Source organism: Pelecanus crispus, chromosome 3 (genome assembly GCF_030463565.1).
Source record: "Pelecanus crispus isolate bPelCri1 chromosome 3, bPelCri1.pri, whole genome shotgun sequence".
Taxonomy (NCBI): domain Eukaryota; kingdom Metazoa; phylum Chordata; class Aves; order Pelecaniformes; family Pelecanidae; genus Pelecanus; species Pelecanus crispus.
The window spans coordinates 17,051,658-17,070,341 of record NC_134645.1 but is presented as its reverse complement, the minus strand read 5'-3'; the positions used below and the strand labels follow the sequence as shown (position 1 = coordinate 17,070,341).

The 18,684-nt window shown below is 39.5% G+C and overlaps 2 protein-coding genes across 2 annotated transcripts in view; one reads left to right on the top strand and one right to left on the bottom strand.

Annotated features, from left to right (window-relative positions):
• The window catches only part of TTC13 (tetratricopeptide repeat domain 13), a 43,415-nt gene extending 40,394 nt beyond the window's left edge, over nt 1-3,021 (bottom strand). Inside the window, exon 1 of the mRNA XM_075707187.1 lies at nt 2,802-3,021. Coding sequence (XP_075563302.1) covers nt 2,802-3,021 — 220 coding nt within the window. The remainder of the gene's footprint in view (nt 1-2,801) is intronic.
• ARV1 (ARV1 fatty acid homeostasis modulator) lies at nt 3,020-18,090 on the top strand. The gene is given in 6 exon segments (XM_075707189.1): nt 3,020-3,193; nt 3,196-3,378; nt 13,099-13,218; nt 14,867-15,020; nt 16,854-17,078; nt 17,550-18,090. Coding segments are annotated over 6 exon segments (963 nt in total). The 3' UTR covers nt 17,657-18,090.
• Nucleotides 18,091-18,684: the final 594 nt, after the last annotated feature.

The window sequence follows — 18,684 nt, the reverse complement described above, 5'->3', positions numbered from 1 at the left end:
AGACTTTATAAGTCACTGCTTCACCTACATGGTGCTTTAACTGCTATCCCAACAGAATTGTTAGCTTTTAAATCTTCAGATCTTAAAGCTTCTATTAACTTGAAATATTTCAAGAGTAAACAAGAAAAAGCAAATAAACGGTATTATCTCTTTGATTCCATGTCACAAATACCAAGCTTTATCGTCTCCCGTAATGTTTGTAAATATAAGCTTGATGCTAAGTTTGAAAGGCTGGGGGGCAGTGTGTGTTTCTAATTCACTTTTACAGGCAGTGCTATTCTTATATTTTGATTACATATGGGTTGCAGTTAGTTAATTCCCCATTTCTCACAAGTACAGTGCTAAAAGAGAAAAAGAAACAGTCGTCTTATAAAGAGAAGTCAAAATAGCATCTAAAATCATTCCTTGTAAATAGAAACTTGGAACTAAGTTGAGTCATAAATAACTGGTGGGAGAAGTTTTACAACAGAAGCAAGAGTGGTGAAAAGCAGAAGGTCAAAGTTTAGTCAGAAAGTCCTGTAAGAACAGTGGCTCAACACCCATAGTTTCCAGAAAAAGCATTGCCAGTAAGAGGTTTCAACACTGCCCTTTGTTCTTCACATTGGCCAAACCCTCCTGTGCTATGGCAGCATTATTAACACGTTACTTGTTCTATGTTGGTGCTTGTAAGTCAGAACAGTTAAGAGCCATCACTCTGGACTCACTGAGCAATTTTTGCATCACAAACCAAAACAAAGAGGTACAGGCACGGCCTACCTGCAGAATAATTTTCTGCCTAACAGCAAGAATTTAGTGAAGGAATTTTTTAATAAGGTGGCAGGGAATAAGAACAGCCTATCTGTTACAACCCATAGGGGGAAAAGGACCCTTCAAATCTTGCAATTCTTGGGGCAACAAACTGCTTTACTCCTAGGGAAGAATGGCTCTGCCTTTGCCTGCAAGTTAGATAGTGTCAAACCTGTACCACACTACCTCATTAACAGCTTTATGAAAAAGGAGAAACACCAACGAGAGAACGAACCCTGGACCTTGTAGTAGGCTACAAGAGAAACTATTTGAGATAAAAAGATTCTCAGCTTCTGGAAAAGTTGTAGTAAAACAGAGACTGAGAGCTTAAGGGAATTTTTCAACTGGCAATTTATTTAGCCACAGGATTTAAATAGCAAGGAGTGAACTGGTATAGAGCTATTTCAGGGTAAGTACGCTGTTCTGTAACTAAGGGCTACCTTATTATCAGTGTATGCAAAGTACCTGAGGTACCTGATGATTTAAGCAGAATTCCTTATATCAATCCCAATTACACTGGTCTCTTTTAAACAACATCCACCATCAAATCAAAATCTAATCTTCCAGGCACACCTCTGAAGGAGTATCCCGAGTAAATCATTCCTGTCTTAGTAACAGAAGAGATCTAATCAAGTGCTTTGCCATTTATTAACTTGTACAGTATACAGATTTTATCTCAACACTGGGTGAAAGTCTTTTTGGTTTTATGCTCAAGCTTGAATGATTTGGAGCAATGGTCATCTGAGATAACTTTCACGATCTGATTTAGTGGTTACATATTATGGCGCTCAGCCACTGCAGCCACCCCTCAAAAAAAAAAAAAAAAAAGCTGATGTAAATACATGCTTAACATAGATAATATAGATAAAAACTAACCAAAGAACTTCAAGCTGTCGTGACAAAAGCACACATACAGAGGGAAAAAAAAGCAGATGTAGGAAACTCATAGCAAGGTATTTCCACAAAGTTTGTAATTTTGAGTGGATTACACTATCTGTATATTGTCCTTGGGGACCACAGTGATTGCTGATATGAGCACAGACTTTACAAAATAAGGGGGAAAAAAAATAAAACCCTGCAGACAGCCAAGCAGTCATGACACATCATTGGTTATTCTCATATAAATAACTGTGTCTATATTGCATTGAATTAATAAAATCTTTTTCTTCATCTGTATTACGTGCACATTGTGATTCAGACTGGCATTTTTGTATAGTACATTGACACTATGCTCATGATCAAAGATCGTAACAGATTGCTGAAGTCACATGATCCCGATGCAAGATATTTAAGCACATAAAAATAGTTTTAACTGTGCCTGTATTACAAGCCATCAATTAACTTGAAAAAGACCAGATCTGCTACCTGAACTTGGCGCTCCTAAAGAAAGCATCCAGTTCACCAGTGAAATATGTATAACTGTAGCTGAAAATTAATCAAGCCACATTCAACTCAATAACACGAGCACAAGTAGCTGGCATGTCTGTGTACTACTGAGTGCAGGGATTCAAAAGCACGCAGAATCCAGCAGCTAGACTCGGCAGGTTGACGAGTGGGACAGCAGGAATCCTCCTGGATGACACTACAGGCCCTACGGTTTACCCGTTCAATGGGCGAGAGCTTTTCCTCGGCTCAGCGCCACAGCCGTGGTCTGTGCCCCGCACCACACAACGGCACAGCGCTGCTCGGGGGCGCAGCTCACGCAGAAGATGCCTCGCTATGAGTCAGCTGAACGGCAGCAACGCCTACAGCGAGCCCCCGACCTCCCGCCGCCGGGACCCCGCACCGCCCCGCGGCGCCGCAGTGGGAGCCGAGGCCCGGCCGCGCTTTCCTCTTCTCCTGCCGCCGCCCTCCGCAAGAGCCAGGGGAGGGGGCGCCCGCACCGGCGCCCCAATCCACCACCACCCCCGGCCCCGGGGCTCCGCAGGGCCGGCCGGGCTGCGCGGTGCCGCCGAGCCAGCGGCCTCCTCGCCCCCGCCCCGGGGCGGTCACCATGGCAACGCCCCCCGACTCACCGCACTCGGCCGAGTACTGCCTTGCCCACTCCCCCGCCGAGCCGCAGCCCCCCGCCGGGCCCTGGCGCTGCCGGTGCAGCTCCTGCTTTAGCAAGGACAAGGCCGGGTACTGCTCGGTCAAGGCCAGCACGGCCCGGGCCAGGGCCAGCGCGGCCAGCAGCACCCACAGTCCCCTCACAGCCCGGCAGCCGCCGGCAGGTGCCATCTTCCCAAGGCGCATGCGCACCACTTCCCCCTCGGCCGGGGGACGGCGGGCGCCCCCACCGCCCCCCCCACAGGACGGGCAGGGAGGCGGGCGCCGCCGCGCTGCCTCCTGGGACATGGAGTTCCGCGCCGGCGCGGCCTGGCTGTCGGCGGCAGCAGAAAACAACAACTCCCAGAATGCATCGCGGCGCGAGGGACAGGCCAGGCTCCGCCCCCGAAGGTGGAAGCGAGGCCGTTTGAAGCGTTGGCAGGCTGGGGCGTGCTCTCGCGTGCCATGGCGGCGCTTGGTGCCTACCGCTGCATTGAGTGCAGCAGGGAGGCGGCGGAGCTGTACAGGGACTACCAGCGCGGCGTGCTCCGTATCTCCATCTGCGTGAGTCGGGGCGGCCGGGCAGTGGGCGAGGGAGGCCGAAGGGGAGGGGAAGCGGGAGGCTTCGACGTCAGCAGGCGGCGGCACGTGGTGGCGTTCCCGCCTGTCCGGCGGCCGCGCCCCGTCACGGGCGGCCCCGGGCCCTGGCCCACGGGGCGCGCTGCTTCGCGGCTCTGGCACCCACGGGTTGGCCGGCTTCCCCGCATCCAGGGGCAGGTTCCCTGTTTGCCGTGCTTCCTGCCTCCATTTTCTCTAGTTCCCCGAGGGCACCCGCTTGGCCCCCATACAGGGCCCTGCAGTGGGCCTGTCACCGCGCTCCCTGTCTTCTACTTGCTGAAAGGCAGATCTGGCCCAGCTCCGTGGTTAGGCAACTTCAGTGAAGCCGGGCATAACAGTTGGACATAAGCCTCGGGTTTTGACTGACGATCATCCAACGTACGCACGAAGACTTCTGTATTGCTTACCTAGCTACAGCGGTTGTACTTTCCAAAATGGTGCCAGCATGTTCTAGGGTGTTCGCTGCTCTCCCTTCCCACTCTGCCTCTCACAGAGTTAATTTTTTTCCCCATAATGTTTTCATAATGTTAAAATAACTTTTTTTTCTTTTAGTGTCTCCCACGTTTTCTTGGAGACTTTGCAGCCGCAGCAAAAAAGCATTTACCTTTTTAAGCAGTGTTTTCAACTATTTCTAAATTACTGTTTTCAAATCTTGTTAGGGTTTATTTTACATTTATGGTTAGCTTTGACTTATTCTTTTGTAGTGTGTAAAAAGTTGGATCACTTAGCACCCTTTAGTTTGGGGAAAAAATAAGAATTTTGGAATGGAGGGATCTGCAAATATGTCTTGACTAAGCCTTTGATTTTTATCTGTGATTATGTTTCACAATATCCTGTCTGCTGCTTATAAAATTGGGAAACCTTGTTTTTGAACAGATTGATGAATATTTTGTGTTTTGTAAGGAATTAGTTGTGTATCATTCAAACTTCTTTTGTGGTTGTTTCCTCCAGTTTTGTAGCCTTTGCCGTTTTGAGAATGCTGCTAGAAGATGGGTTAATTTACTAACCATGAAGCTATAAGCGTAACAGGTGACAGGAAAGCTTTGTATGAAACCTGTGATGAATTTCTTTACAGCTTTAACTTTGAGACTCTTGGCTCAAAAATAGAGATAGTAGGCACCAGATCACATTGGTCTGTGGCCAGTTTATATTTGGGGAAATAGCGGTTAGCTCAAGTTGAAAGACGTACCTGTTAGATCTCAGCCTCTGTTATCAACAAAAGGCTGTGAAAACCAGATATGTACAAATCACTGATGATAGTAGAAAGAGCTGATTCACATCCTTTTCTTTTCCCAGCCCAGTGGTCAGTTAAAATGGCTTGTTGCTGAAAATGTGCACAGAAATCTCTGTAGACATTTCAAAAACTGGAGACATCAGCAGTTTTCTTAGGTAAAAGACAAAGTAATAGAGATTGATTTCTACTGGCTTCTGACATGCACATGGCAAGGAAAATTTGATTTTTAGTTGCTTTTTCATGTTAGTATAATGTGTCATGTTTAGTAGTGGATATGAACTGCATCAAATCATTGGTAGTCAAATCATGTAGTCAAATGATTACATGATAAAAATGTAAATGGTTTTCTTTGGAGCTCTTTCACGTGGAGCTTCAAATTCATCTTTGAAATCAAGGACAAGTTGGATACAAAAGGACAAGTATCAAGCTGATGCCTGCAGCCATATCACATAAGATTTAGCACTTCTTGTAGATCCAGGCTATCAATTATAGTTATTAATTTGGCTATGATAATCTCTAAGGGAAACTGGGAGCCAGCAGATGGCACCCGTTCCTTTTAGCATTTAACCATTTGAGGACTGGTCTTCTGGAGCTGTGACATCCCATGTAGAATCAAAGACTTGAGTCCCAGTTGCTGTGTTCATCACAAATGCCAAACTCTTGCAAAAGGAGTAAAGAACAGAGTAAAAGAAAGAGTAAAGAATCACATTTTCCTAGCAACTTGGAATTCTGTCCACCTTTCTTCATGCAGGTCCAGATCAGTACTGTTTTTCACTTACTCCTACCAGTCTGATTCCTCTGTCTATGTTGTTGGTTATCATGGTTCAGATTCAGTCTTAGTCCTAGTTGCTCTCACATGGTGCCATGTGATATCATCTCTAACCCTTTCTCTCCACTTCTGGCAACCCAGGAGGTGCTGAGAGTAGGAGCAGTCCACATAAAGAACAGGCAATACAAAACATGTTAGTAAGAAACGCGTTAGCTCACGGTTTATAAAGTGAAGATGAGAATGTTAGAAAATTGCCAAGATCAAAAGATTCCTTCAATTGAACTGATCTGAATTCAGCTTTATCTGCGTATTGCAGGAAAGCACTGCTGTCGTCTCCAGCTACCAAGAGCTCATGGTTTCTAATAGGGCAATTCTTGTTTTACTTTTTCCTTGTAATCTGGAAGAATAGTTTTGTCACTGCACTAACCTTCTGCAGGCATTCTGCTCCGTGCAGGCAATGCTGTGCTCCGGCCAGAGACCTGAAAAGTTAGTCAGCATCATGCTGCTGACAACAAAAAGTAATCAAGTACAGAATGTGATTTGGTACCCTCTACAAACTTTTACAAGCAGTGTTACAATGAGTTTGTCAGTGTTACGAATCATCCTAACCTGAAAGTAAGCTTAGAAGTTTTCTCCACTTTAGAAAATATGAATATCCCACTTATCAGTGTGAAACATTGCTTATGTCAGGTATTTACAAAACTTAGGGTGTAGGCCTCTAAAAACTTATGAAAAGCTTAAGGTATTTAAGAAAAATTTGAGGTCTGAGGTGAGATGAGAAGGTGTGGCCATTCAGTCTAAGAACAATTTTCATCTGTCCTTGTGGAATTAGAACATTGAGTACTGCTACTCCTTTGTAGCATGAGGGAGAAGAAGTGAAAAGAACATAGAAAGATTGTAGTGATACTCAAAGTGAGGCCAATGGACACAGTCTAGATAATTATTTTGTTAAAAAGCTTTGGGATACTTGCATTTCATTCCTATTTTCAAGTAGTGCATGAAAATACTGACACATTAAGGAAAAAAAAAAAAAGCAGCATTATTTGTTCCATATGATATGTAACATAAAGGGTTTCCTTCTTTATTTTGGCCCCAGAAAATTAGGAATAGGCAGAACATTGCCCAGATGTTTTTATACAGACCTACAGACTTGCCCCATGCTAGTTTAAAGTTATCCTTGATGAATTAATAAATCTGCATCTAAAACATCTTTGCCATTCTCAGGATGTTCCTGTCATTCAGCACCTTTCAGAACATTATCTTGAGGCTGAAGAAGCTAAGTTTTCCCAACAGCATCTTCTGTCTAGTCCTACATTTGTTTTTAGGATGTGTTTAACCTGATCTGGGCCTGATTTTCAAGTGGAAGATATAAATTCGAATGCCTAAGCAAAATAACATTATTTTGTATTCTGTTATTAGTTTGTTGAAGAGAAGAATGGATTTTTTTTCTAAAGGCAAAGCTTCCATTAGGGAACATCTGTTTCCAGCTCACAATATTAGAGTATAATTTTAGAAATTCAGCCTAATATTCATGGTGCTGTTTCAGTTCAGTTCCTGCAGCATTTGTTATTGCTCTTAGATAATAAAAAGTTTCTTTGAGGTCCATATTGCAATTTTAACGCAGGCAAGCATTAAAGACCTCACAAGTGTTAATAGCCACCCTGGAAATAAATTTGCAACAGATGAAGCTAAAGAAACCTTCTATCAAACATGGGAAGTCCACTCAGTACCATGAAACTTGGGATGGATAGGTCATGTCCTCTGTTAAGAGCTCTGCAAGGTGGCTAACTGCCACAAATTCTTCAAGTTCTGTAACTTTTTTTAATCTGTTTTGTTTAATCAAGGCCAGTTTCAGCAGAAGCCTAGCCCAGACCTCTGATATTGCGCATTCCTTCTTGCTTGAGACTTGCTTTTAGTGAATGCACCTTTTTCTCATCCTGCATATATTTTGCTGTGGAAATGCCATTACAAGAGACAGGTGGACTGTTGCTCCTTAAAAAGAACTTAAAGGTACTTAAAAATGGATAGTAAAATTCTGAGGAAATTCACCTCCTTGGGGAGACCTATTCAATATGTTTTTTCTTCAGTGTGATAACTGGGGGGGTGTGTGTGTGGAGTGCAGGCATGTTAGGATTGTCTCCAACAAAGGTGACTTCTGGTGGTTGCTTTACAACTCATGGGTCTGGTTGTAGTCCTGGGCTGTGAACGTGCTAATGGTTTCCCTATTCTGAATCAGAAGTGACAGTGAAAGTAAGCCTAGGTAGGTCTTTATAGAGGAGATTTTTCTTAATTATTTTGAGATCCTTAAAACTTAAATGATCTGTAAGTAATAAAATGAATCTTCACTGAGTATGTTATGAACCAACCATTAAGAGCAGTAACAAAAAATACTGTTCAGATAACATTGCCACTACAGTATTAATGCTATAGGGGAAAAAACCCCACATTCGGCTAACCTGGAATAAATTCTGCAGTCAAAGTAAAAGGAATATAAAAGGAAATTAGCAAACTTATTCAAAAATAGAAGGCAAAGCATGCAATTTTTTAAAATTTGGTTTTAAATTACATATATGTTGTTGTGTTTAAAGTTTCAAAAATGTTAATCATTGCAGACCCTAACAAAAGGAAAGAAATTATTCATTGCAGTATGTAGAGCTCAGTCAGGGTCCCCCTTGTGTTTTGTAATAAGAAAGCCAAATTGTGTGAGCAGTGCATACTTCATTTAGCTTTTCTGCAATTAAAAAAATAATTGAATAGCTCTTTTATTGCAGCAAGGCAGACAGACTGTAAATGCTTTCAAGGCAAAGCATTTATGTGGTAAGGTAAAGAATCTGTCAAGAGTACAAAGATCATCCTGGAAAATAAAGTATGTTATTTTTCCTGTTTACATAACTCAGTCTACAGACCAACTCACTACTGGAAAACATATTATATAGGAAAAATTATAAAACAATATTTTTAACCTCACTTTTCTGAAATGGAATGCATCTGAAACTGGGGTGGTTTGTTTTTCAGCTTATTATTACGCTTAGCCACATCCCTAATAAAGAACCCATTCCTGAAAGCAGCATAGCTAATTACATTTTATTGTTTTAAGGGTGCAACTGGGATTAAGGGCACTTTCGCAGCATGATGGGTCTGTGTTAATTTGCCGTATGAACCTATGTTCATGTTGAAGCTATGTAAATGTTGTTAAAATTCGCTTTATATGTAGTCCAGCAAAAAACTGTAGCTTAATTTTGCCAAACTCCAATCCTTGGAGAAAGGAATACTAAAATGAGACTGTTTCACTGATGTTTCTAATATCCAGAGATTTGCAAATGTATTCCTGGTGGTGTTTTCATGTTACTTTTAGTTCAGGATGAAGCCTGGTTATTCAATGTACATTTTTATTTTCTGTAGTGTCCTATGGCTTCCTCTTCTTACATTACAATGTTCTTATATTTTTCCCTTCCACCACCCCCATCCCAAAATACTTAAAAAAATCAGTTATGTTTTCATGTTGGATAAGAGCACTCTAAAAAAAGTCATGTTCATATACTTTAGGAACTTTGCCCTTCAGTGATAGTACGTATTTCCTCACATATTTGTACACTCTATTGTATTTGGCGTGTGTTTGTAGTTAAGAATCTTTGATGAACAAAGAGGAGTTATGTCTTCTGAGTAATGTTTTATAAAAGGCTGACAAACATGCAGTCAGAGTTAACATTTCAATACTCCTTTTCTCTTACAACTGAGATATTAAAACATATGTTACTTTCCTTAACTGTTTTTCATTGCTTTGATCAGAAAGAATCTGATACACTACACTATGAAGAACATGGTTGTACTAGCTTTTGAAGATTTCTTTTTTTCTTAAAGCTGCCTTTGCTCATTTTTTTAAATACTTTTTTTTTTTTAAGATAACTAAACAAATTTCTAAGTTATGAAAATGGAAGGGGTTTTTTGGAAACAATAGACAAGCATAGTCAAATATTCCTAAGTATTTGACTAGTCAAACAATTCCTAAACTAATATCCATTTAAACTCATTAGAATATTGACATACATTCAACACCCTTTTTAGGGTATTTTTTAGGATTTTTTTACAGTATCTACTGGACTCCTGTGTGTCAGTATCAAACATTCATAATTTTCCTTAAATTTACCAATTTAGTAGAAGATGCATAAATAGAATTTATGGTGTCAAGCTTGACCTTTCTCTTCTGCAACATAATTTGAAAGTACCTTTTAATCAAAGTAATGTCTATTTTTTCAAGGAAAGATACCAGTTATTTCCTGTTTCTGATGTTATGTATGCAAGGAAAAAATTAAAAACTAGTTAAAAACAGAGAGAAATCCAGTTACTTCTTTCTACCGTTCTAGAATTGTTACCGTGGTTATGATAACTGAGGCATTTCTTTGAGAAAGCCCAAAGAAGATTGAAAAAGCTCTATTTTGTTAAGGATGTGCCTTCTTCAGTCTGAACTTCTTCTGAAGTCTGAACTTCAGTCATGCCTTCTTCTTGCTGAACGGGCCGTTGACTACAGCTGTGCAGAACCACAATTGGGAATGAGACATGAGCACCAGTACTGTAGTTCACTCTAAACTGCCTGACTAAAATCTTAAAACTAAGTGTGCAAGCAGTTCTCGATAGCTGAGCTGCTCATACTGATCTTCTCTGAAAGTGTTAGTGATTATCGATGTCCATAAAGTTACATCACTTTAACTAGATAGCTTTATCTAGTTAAACCTATGGGTACTTAAACTGCATTAACCCTCACTTGCATTGATTTTGCTGAAGTCAGGCTCTAGTCATAAGTTTCCTTCCTAGGCATTTAAGGTTAGCATCAGATGTTTTTGTAGTACAGCTGAAAAAATAACAAAAAAGCCAGGTATGGAAAAAACTTCATCCTAGAGGGTCTATTAATTCGGTAATGTTCTCGTCGTGTAGGAAGTGTCATCTTCATTTTGTCCAATTAGCCTATGGCAGTGTACACGCAAGTCTTTGGCAGTGAGGTGGTTTGCAGGTCTCAAGTCCCAGAATGAACTCACGCTGGCTAGGTCACTGGCTGGGTAAGCACAAAGGACTTTTCCCTTCATGCAGTTGAGACTCAAATAGGAGTAAAGTATATTAAGAATAGGGCTGTCATCTAGCTCTAGAAGACAGGCAGACATGAATGCACGTATGTGTCTGTGTGTGAAAAGTCCTTGAAGCTGGCTGCTCGTTTGTGATACGGCAGGTTTTCTTTTCCTGTTGAAGTCACACAAGAGAAACAGGATTCTTAAATGAGTGGTGGTGGTATGCCAAAATACTGAATTAAACATCATTCTCACAGCTGCAGAAGGTTCGGTTGTGGCTGCTAGAAGCTGTGGAGCAGAAGACCCATTCTTAAGGGTAACACCACTATTTGTGTATTCATCTACAGCAGTCTCATTATATATCTGCAGCAGAATTTCTGTATTGTTGATTTTGCCTGGAGGGTTGGTCTGATATATTTTAATTGTCTAAAATTCGTATCAGCTGTCAGTGAAAAACTTTCAGTACCTCTTAAATGGCAAGTTTTTTGATTGGTGTTTGGTTGGCACCCTCTGCTTGAAAAGATCATTCTTTACTCTTCTCAGAAAGATTTTTGACCCTGGTCAAAACAATGTTCTGCTGTAGGAAAATTTGAGAGCGTAATAAATCCTGGGGTATGTAGGATGTCCTTCATCTAACCTTTACGACACCCACTGTGTTCAAGAATAACCTTCTTTTGTTTGTGCTTGTCCAGTGCTTCTGTGAATAAGCCTACAAAAAAACCTCAAGAGTTCTCCTGTGCTACATCACCCCAGAGATTTGACATACGTAAATTATCACCTATAAGAATATCTGTTCATGATTTCCCTGTAGAAAGAAATGAAGCAAGGCACTGCCTTTAATTATAGTTGCAATTTCTTTTTCACTCTTAAATGCTGTAGCTGTGGCCTTCTGTTAATTATGTCCTTTCTTCCATCTCTCTCGCTTTAATTTTAGACCTATCAAACTGTTGGTTAATCCAGTCAGTCTTTGAATTCATTACCTCTAACTTGTGTACTATCATATGCTGTATTTTCTAATGCAAATGAGTTTGGGTTTTTTTTCTTGAGCTGGACCAAGAAACATTGATTGGTGGTAGGAACATTCCTTAGACACACTATTTAACTTATGCCTCTGTTTAGATGTTTTTCTTGATATGGATATTGGACTTCTGAGTCGGTTTGCTAGTGAAATTTTGCTTAGCAAATTCTCCAATAATAAGCCTGGTAAATAGCAAGGCAAAGTTAACTTTGGGCACAAGGAATCCTTATAAAATCAAGAAAAAAACTTTTTGTTCTTTCCTGGGAGTTTGTCTGTAGGTGTGTGTTGTCTTACGCTGCATTTTTGCCTGTTGGCAGCATTTCAGAAAGCTGTGTGCATAGATTTCTTTTCCGGCAGCACACTGCTGTGCGCTTGTTAAAATGGAAATAGAAATTGTTTCTATGACTGTTGTACTCTGAGCATGGCAGCCAGTGTGAAGGCCCAGGGGAGTGTGATTAGCTGAGGACAGATTGGAGGAGAGAAGTGGCTGAAGTGGAGGATCCAGCAGCAGGAGAAAGCTGACCTGCGGGCCAGCACCCTTATGCAGGTGCGCTTGTTGGAGCTGAAGGGGTTGCTGTGATCAGCTGCTGCTGCTCCTCAGCTCTCTGCTAGAAGTTATTTCCCCCTCAGGTCTGCTAGATGAGCCTTTTGTAAGACTGTTACTTAAGCCTCATGTTCACAGTTAGTATAATAGCCTTTTGTTAGCCTTTCTCATTTAACTCAAGTCAAGGAGTGACCACCCATGCAGGTAAGTCAATAAATCTGAAGGGGGTTGATGGCAAGCTGTTCCCAGCGGTCTGGGTGAAATAACCTCTCTAGCAGGCACAGCAGGAACCAGCAGATGTGTTGGAGGAGTAATGGCCTAGTGTCTTACCACCATTCAGTAGCAACTTCTGACTTTCTGCCTATATCTGTGTGTGAAAACTACATTATCAGTATTCTAAATATATTGGTGTTTGTTCGATAATGGAAAATGAATTGAAACATCGAGACTACTTGCCAGTATGGAAGACCAATGCAACAGGAAAAAACTTTTTTTTTTCTTTAAAGAAGGAAAAATGTTGGGTAGGAGGATAAAGCACCTCTTTTAGAAGAAGGAAGTGATAAAAGAAATTCATTTTCTTTCCAAAAAAAAAAAAAAAAAAAAACCCAAACAAAAAATCCCCAAATACCCAGTAGACAGGCCATGATCAGGTAACCTTTAACAAGATACTGGTGTATTTCTACAGTGTTGGGAAGGCAGTTTGGGGTTTTTGCATCTGTAGGACACAAAATGATAACTAAGTACATCCTTGCATAGCTTATTATCTGTGTTAATCTGAAGCCTACAAAAATCGATAATGTTACCTTTGTTTTGTAACATAACTGTAGTGTCAAAGGGGAGAAGCAATTTTTCTGGATGGATTAAAAAACTATTGAAAATGAAGATTACATTAATGAAAGACTAATAAGAATTGAATAGTTAGGTTGGATTTATGCAATTGTGCTAAGCATAGAGGAGCCTTTAATAAACACTTGCTTTGTTTTTCTTTTTTTTTTTTTTTTTTTTTGACCCTTCTAATTCTTGTTATTTTGTGACTTTCAGAAATCCTGCCAGAAACCTGTGGACAAATACATTGAGTATGATCCTGTTATCATCTTGATTAATGCTATTTTATGTAAAGCACAAGCATACAGGCACATTCTTTTCAATACAAAGATAAATGTAAGTTGCTTCACCCCTACCCTGTGACTTTTTTTTCGGTTAAAGATACAGTTAGGTTTGGTAAGTTGACTGTAATAGTTGTAAAATTTTAAGAACTGTTCTTCTGCCTTTCCACAGGTTCCATCAAGCTGCATCGGTTTTGTTCTTGAACAGGTTAAGGGTCTAATATCATGAGTAGAACACATGAAATCTCAAACTCCAGCTATTACTAAGAAAGTTACTGTCTCCCCAGTAGTGATACCACAATACCAGCAAATACAGCAGTCATCCTACATGTTAAAGAGAGTCCTAATTTGACTCATTGGAAGAGACAGGTCTGATTTCAAGTTCATTTCCAACTTAAATTTCTGTTGGAAACAGTTCTTTTTGAAACGAGCTATAGTAGTATAACATACCACATTAACAATACTATGCCAATTAAACTTACTGTACAAATTTCTCACAAGTTTCCTCCTGAGTAATTAACCATGTCCTCAAAACTATAGCAAAAGATAGCGGCTTTCACATGAAGCATTGTTGATGCAGAGTTACGTAGTCAGCTTAGTTGTGCTGGCCCAGGTGGAGTGTAGGGGTGTAGCTTTTCTGACAGAATTGCATATTTTACTTTAAGGATTGATTTCCCAGGAGAGGGAAGCTAATCTAGAGCAAACTATCCAAGCTTAAGTGTATGCTGTGTTCACGTTGATACCTCTTGGCCAGTCCAGTGTTAAAGAATGTAGGTAGATACTCACCTCGTCTTTCAAGCATAAATCTGACTAAAGGTTTTTAATGAAATCAGTGCTTCTAGAGACTGGTAATGATGTTTTCCATGAGGCTTCTGGAAAGAACTATTCCATCTGTGGAAATCTCGTCTACTCAAATAAATTGAGTTGAATTTTAAACTGGTTTAGCCAGTGCATGTGAGTGCAATTGGCATAACTAGTCTCTAATGGAAGAAGTAGAATCCACGCACAGAAATTATTGGTTTATTTAAATCTGTATAAAATCAGAATTGCCCCCACATACACACTGGCTTACAGACTGTTTAATGTGGAAACGTGCTAACTGTGGACCCTCATGACATCATTTTTGCAGTCACTTCAGAGGATGCATTTAAGTTTTGTTTAGTTACATTGCTCCATTTATTTTTGGTCCTTCACCCTTATCTGAACTAAGAAATGTTTTTGGTATAACTACACTACCAGTTTCTTCTAATGGAGATTGTCCCAGGGAAAAACAGAAACAAGGCTATTGAAACCAGTTCACTGAAGGGAATAGTTTCCCTGAAATGAAAATTTTTGATGATATAGTACTGCTAGCTATGGCACAATTTTGTTTCTATATTACTAACTGAAACACCCTTCCCAATTAAAAAAAAGTATAGAGCAGGCTTTACAAACTACAGTTAAATGCTTTCTTTTGTATGGAACTGTTCATACACTTTCCTACCTCTTCTAATTGGCTTATGGTATTAATTTATGTTAAAAAGATAATGTGCTAAACTAGTGGCTCAACAGAAGTAATTTGCTTATACTTCTAAACAAAAATAATAAATGTACAGAGCTTGTTTGTGGAGATGTAGAAATGTATTTTAAATACCAATTTAATACTAATACTTTAATTTATGCTGATTTAATACTAATGTTTTCATTTTTCTTTCATTTACCAGATTCATGGGAAGCTCTGCGTATTTTGTTTGCTCTGTGAAGCTTATCTCAGGTGGTTGCAACTACAGGATTCAAGCCAAAATACAGATCCTGATGACTTAATTAGATATGCCAAGGAATGGGATTTTTATAGAATGTTTGGTATTGCTTCTTTGGGTAAGATGGATGATTAGTTCATGTAACTATTTACTCTTTAAGCACTGAATAACTCCATGAGTCTTTCATCAAGCTTGTATTACAAAAATTAATACAAAATGGATGTCATGTCCTGCCCAGTATGGTTAAATGATTATTCACATTCTCATTTGCCTTCATTTAATGCAAATGCATATTTTGATCCTGATTACAGTTCAGACTGATATGATAACATTACATACCTAAATACTGAAAAGTGGCAATATTTACAAATCTTCATTTGAATCTGTTTACATAGTTTTGAAGACCAGTGTGGAGCTCAGCCTTATTCCATATTTCATGTTGACTCCAAGGTTTATTATTCATTAAGGTGATGCAACATTAAGGATGATCCTTACAAAAGTAAATAATTGGGAAAAGCTGTATCTGTTTGTTTTTTTGTGGGGTTTTTTGTTTTGGTTTGGTTTTTTACATGAATACACAAAGATACAGAGCAGTGTCACCGTTGGTATAGAGTAAATACTTCTGTGCTGCAAGACTAAATTTGAAGGCGGGGAGGGTTTTTGTTTTATTTTGGGTAATACTTTTATTCTCTAATTTTTTTCTGGTGATAGAGTTTAAATCAAGCCCACAGACTAAAACTAGTATTTCCCTTAGTCATTCAGAGTTTAACTTCAGTCATTTATTGTCTTGTGTTGCTCTAAGGAAGCTTTCATAACAGGTCAGTAAAAATGTTGGAACTCATTTTTTCAGTAGTAATTCATCTATTACAGCTGTCATGAGAGTTGCTTTGACATCTGCATTAATACCAGTGTTATGCAGGGACGTGGTGTCAAAAAAAGTCTTAATAGCTCCGTGATATTTCACCTTAGTGTGTTCTTTCTCATGCTGGATGGAAAGGGTTCACTGCTGGTGACCTTTTCAAAACAGACAAGTATTTATTTTGTTTTACAGACTAACAGGCAGTTGAAAAAAAAAAAAAACCCTCTCCTTTTGTTAAAAAGGAAAAGTAAAGGAAATTCGTATGCTAAACTTCCTGTGCTGTACAGTGTCAGAAATTACGAGTATGACAATACTACAGACAGAATTCTGTGATAGAGTTATGTCCTGGTTTTGGCTGGGATAGAGTTAATTTTCTTCCTAGTAGCAGGCATAGTGCTGTGTTTTGGATTTAGTAGGAGAAGAATGTTGATAACATGCTGATGTTTTTAGTTGTTGCTAAGTGCTGCTTGTGCTAGTCAAGGACTTTTCAGCTTCCCATGCTCTGCCAGGTGCACAAGAAACTGGGAGGGGGCACAGCCAGAATAGTTGATCCAAACTGACCAAAGGGCTATTCCATACCATATGACGTCATGCTCAGTATATATACTGGGGGGGGTTGGCTAGGGAGCAGTGATCGCTGCTCAGGAACTGTCTGGGTATCGGTCGTTGGGTGGTGAGCAATTGCATTGTGCATCACTTGCTTTGTATATTATTATTATTATTATCATTATTATATTGTTATTATTATCATTACTATTTTCCTTTATTTCAATTATTAAACTGTTCTTATCTCAACCCAGGAGTGTTTCTCACTCTTACTCCTCCAATTCTCTTCCTCATCCCATGGGGGCAGGGGGAGTGAGCGAGCGGCTGCATGGTGCTTAGTTGCTGGCTGGGGCTAAACCACAACAAGTTATTTTGAATGTCATGAATGAACACAGGAGATGGAGGACATGTTCGTGTTGCATGTGTCTCTCAAATAGCAGTGGCTCAGTTGCATTTGGGACACATCATTTCACTGAAATCCATTGAAAAAAGGACTTGATTTTGGCACTTCATTCTCTCTTTCCAACTTCTCTTATTTCTTCTTAGAACAAACTTCATTTTTGCTTGGCATTTTTACTACCTTATGGTGGATGAGACCTGAGATGCTAAAAACAAAGTCTGACTTCATTTTGCTTCTCAAAGCACTGCTGTTGTCCAGCTATGGAAAGCTTTTGCTAATTCCAGCTGTCATTTGGGAACATGACTACACACCTGTGTGCCTTGCTTTTATAAAAGTGTTTGTCTTGATATCAAACTCTCAGGCAATTAGAGGTATGTTTTTGCTTTATTATTACTACATTATTGGTATAGAATGTGTGTGAGAGAGTGCAGCTGTTATAGAAGTCATTATTGCTGTTATTTTTTTAATCAGTATCAGATACGTGACTAAAATAGCTCTAGCTTAAAACTGTGTTATTTAGACTTTAATAGAAAGTGAATGAAACAAAGCACTTAAAGAAAAAGAACCTCTTATGTCACCATCATCTCTTTGTATATGCTGTATTATATCTATCAGATCCATCAGTTAGAATTTGAGACAACTCATTGTGGACCATTGAAACATAAAGTAGAATTCTTTGTGTGTCTGGAAGATGAAAATTTCGTGTTAATTTTATGCATGGCTTTGGAATGCAGACTTTAACAGATTTGTGTGATTTCTTATACATACAAATTAATGTGAATTAATCATGGTTTCTATGATCATCTTAAATGGTGATAAATTTGTTCTGTTTTCTTTTGCAGTTACATTGAACTTGAACCGAATGCTCCCTTGGCTGGCCATCATCTTTGGATTAATTTTGGAAAATGGTGTGGTCTGCTTGTTCCAGAAAATGGGATGGGATGTTTGAAATGTCAGCCGAGATCTGAAGAAATATCAATATGATGATCATTTTCTAAAAATTATCTCTGCCAGCAAGCTCCAAAGACACTATTTTCATAGTGATAAAGAAGGTGATAGATAACAAAAACTTGCATTAGTGGTGAGTGTAGACAGTTGTAGGATGAGTTAAATGAGAAACTTCAAAAGTTTTGGCTATTTAATGTGGTAAGCCATAAAACCTCTGCCTTCGCTTGTTTATTTTCCCATTAAAAATATGATTGTGGCACTATCCTAATAGCTTTATAAATCTGTCTAACAAAAAAGGTACACTAAAAAAATCCAGCACTGCTACCAATCACTGCATTTTGGCAGAAAGAGGAGGATGAATTGTTCCCTTAAGAGGAAAGAAGAGAGTCAGTGGAAAAATGTAAAAGCCAAAATTGGTATTTCTGCAAAAACAGGTTTTCAAAGAGAGAAGTGAACATATGCAAACAGATTATTAGAGAAAAAGCAAGTATTGCAGAGTAAAACTACAGTGGGAAATCTAAGTTGCATTCTCTGGAATGTTTATGTAGCAAAATAATAAAATACCTAGTTCTAGAGTAATCTCTAGGAACTATAGTTTTAACTGGCTTGAAATTTTGTGATCTCATAAGTGCTGCTGCTTTGTTCTGAAAGCTGAAAAGAGAGTGAAAGGACTCTGATCCCCAGCATACACGGTTGTTTGGGATACCACTTCTGCATTTAATATTAAGTCACATCCCCCACACCCAGCCCTCATCTGGAAGCAGGTTTAGTGGAAGCAAAAAGTGAAGTATGAGGTTGCTCAGCAATAGAGTAGCACTTGTTTAAAAAAAAAAAAAAAAAAAAAAAAAGGCCTAAATTGGTGAAGAAGCACTTCTGGAAGTTCTACACCTTTCTCCCCAGCAGGCAAAGAGAGGGCTAGATGGCCCACAAAGGAACTGGCAGAATTGATTTCCACAAGACAGTAATTAGGACACGAACCTACTTCTTTTGTGCAAACCAGTTTCCATGATGTTCCATCCAATGTTAATT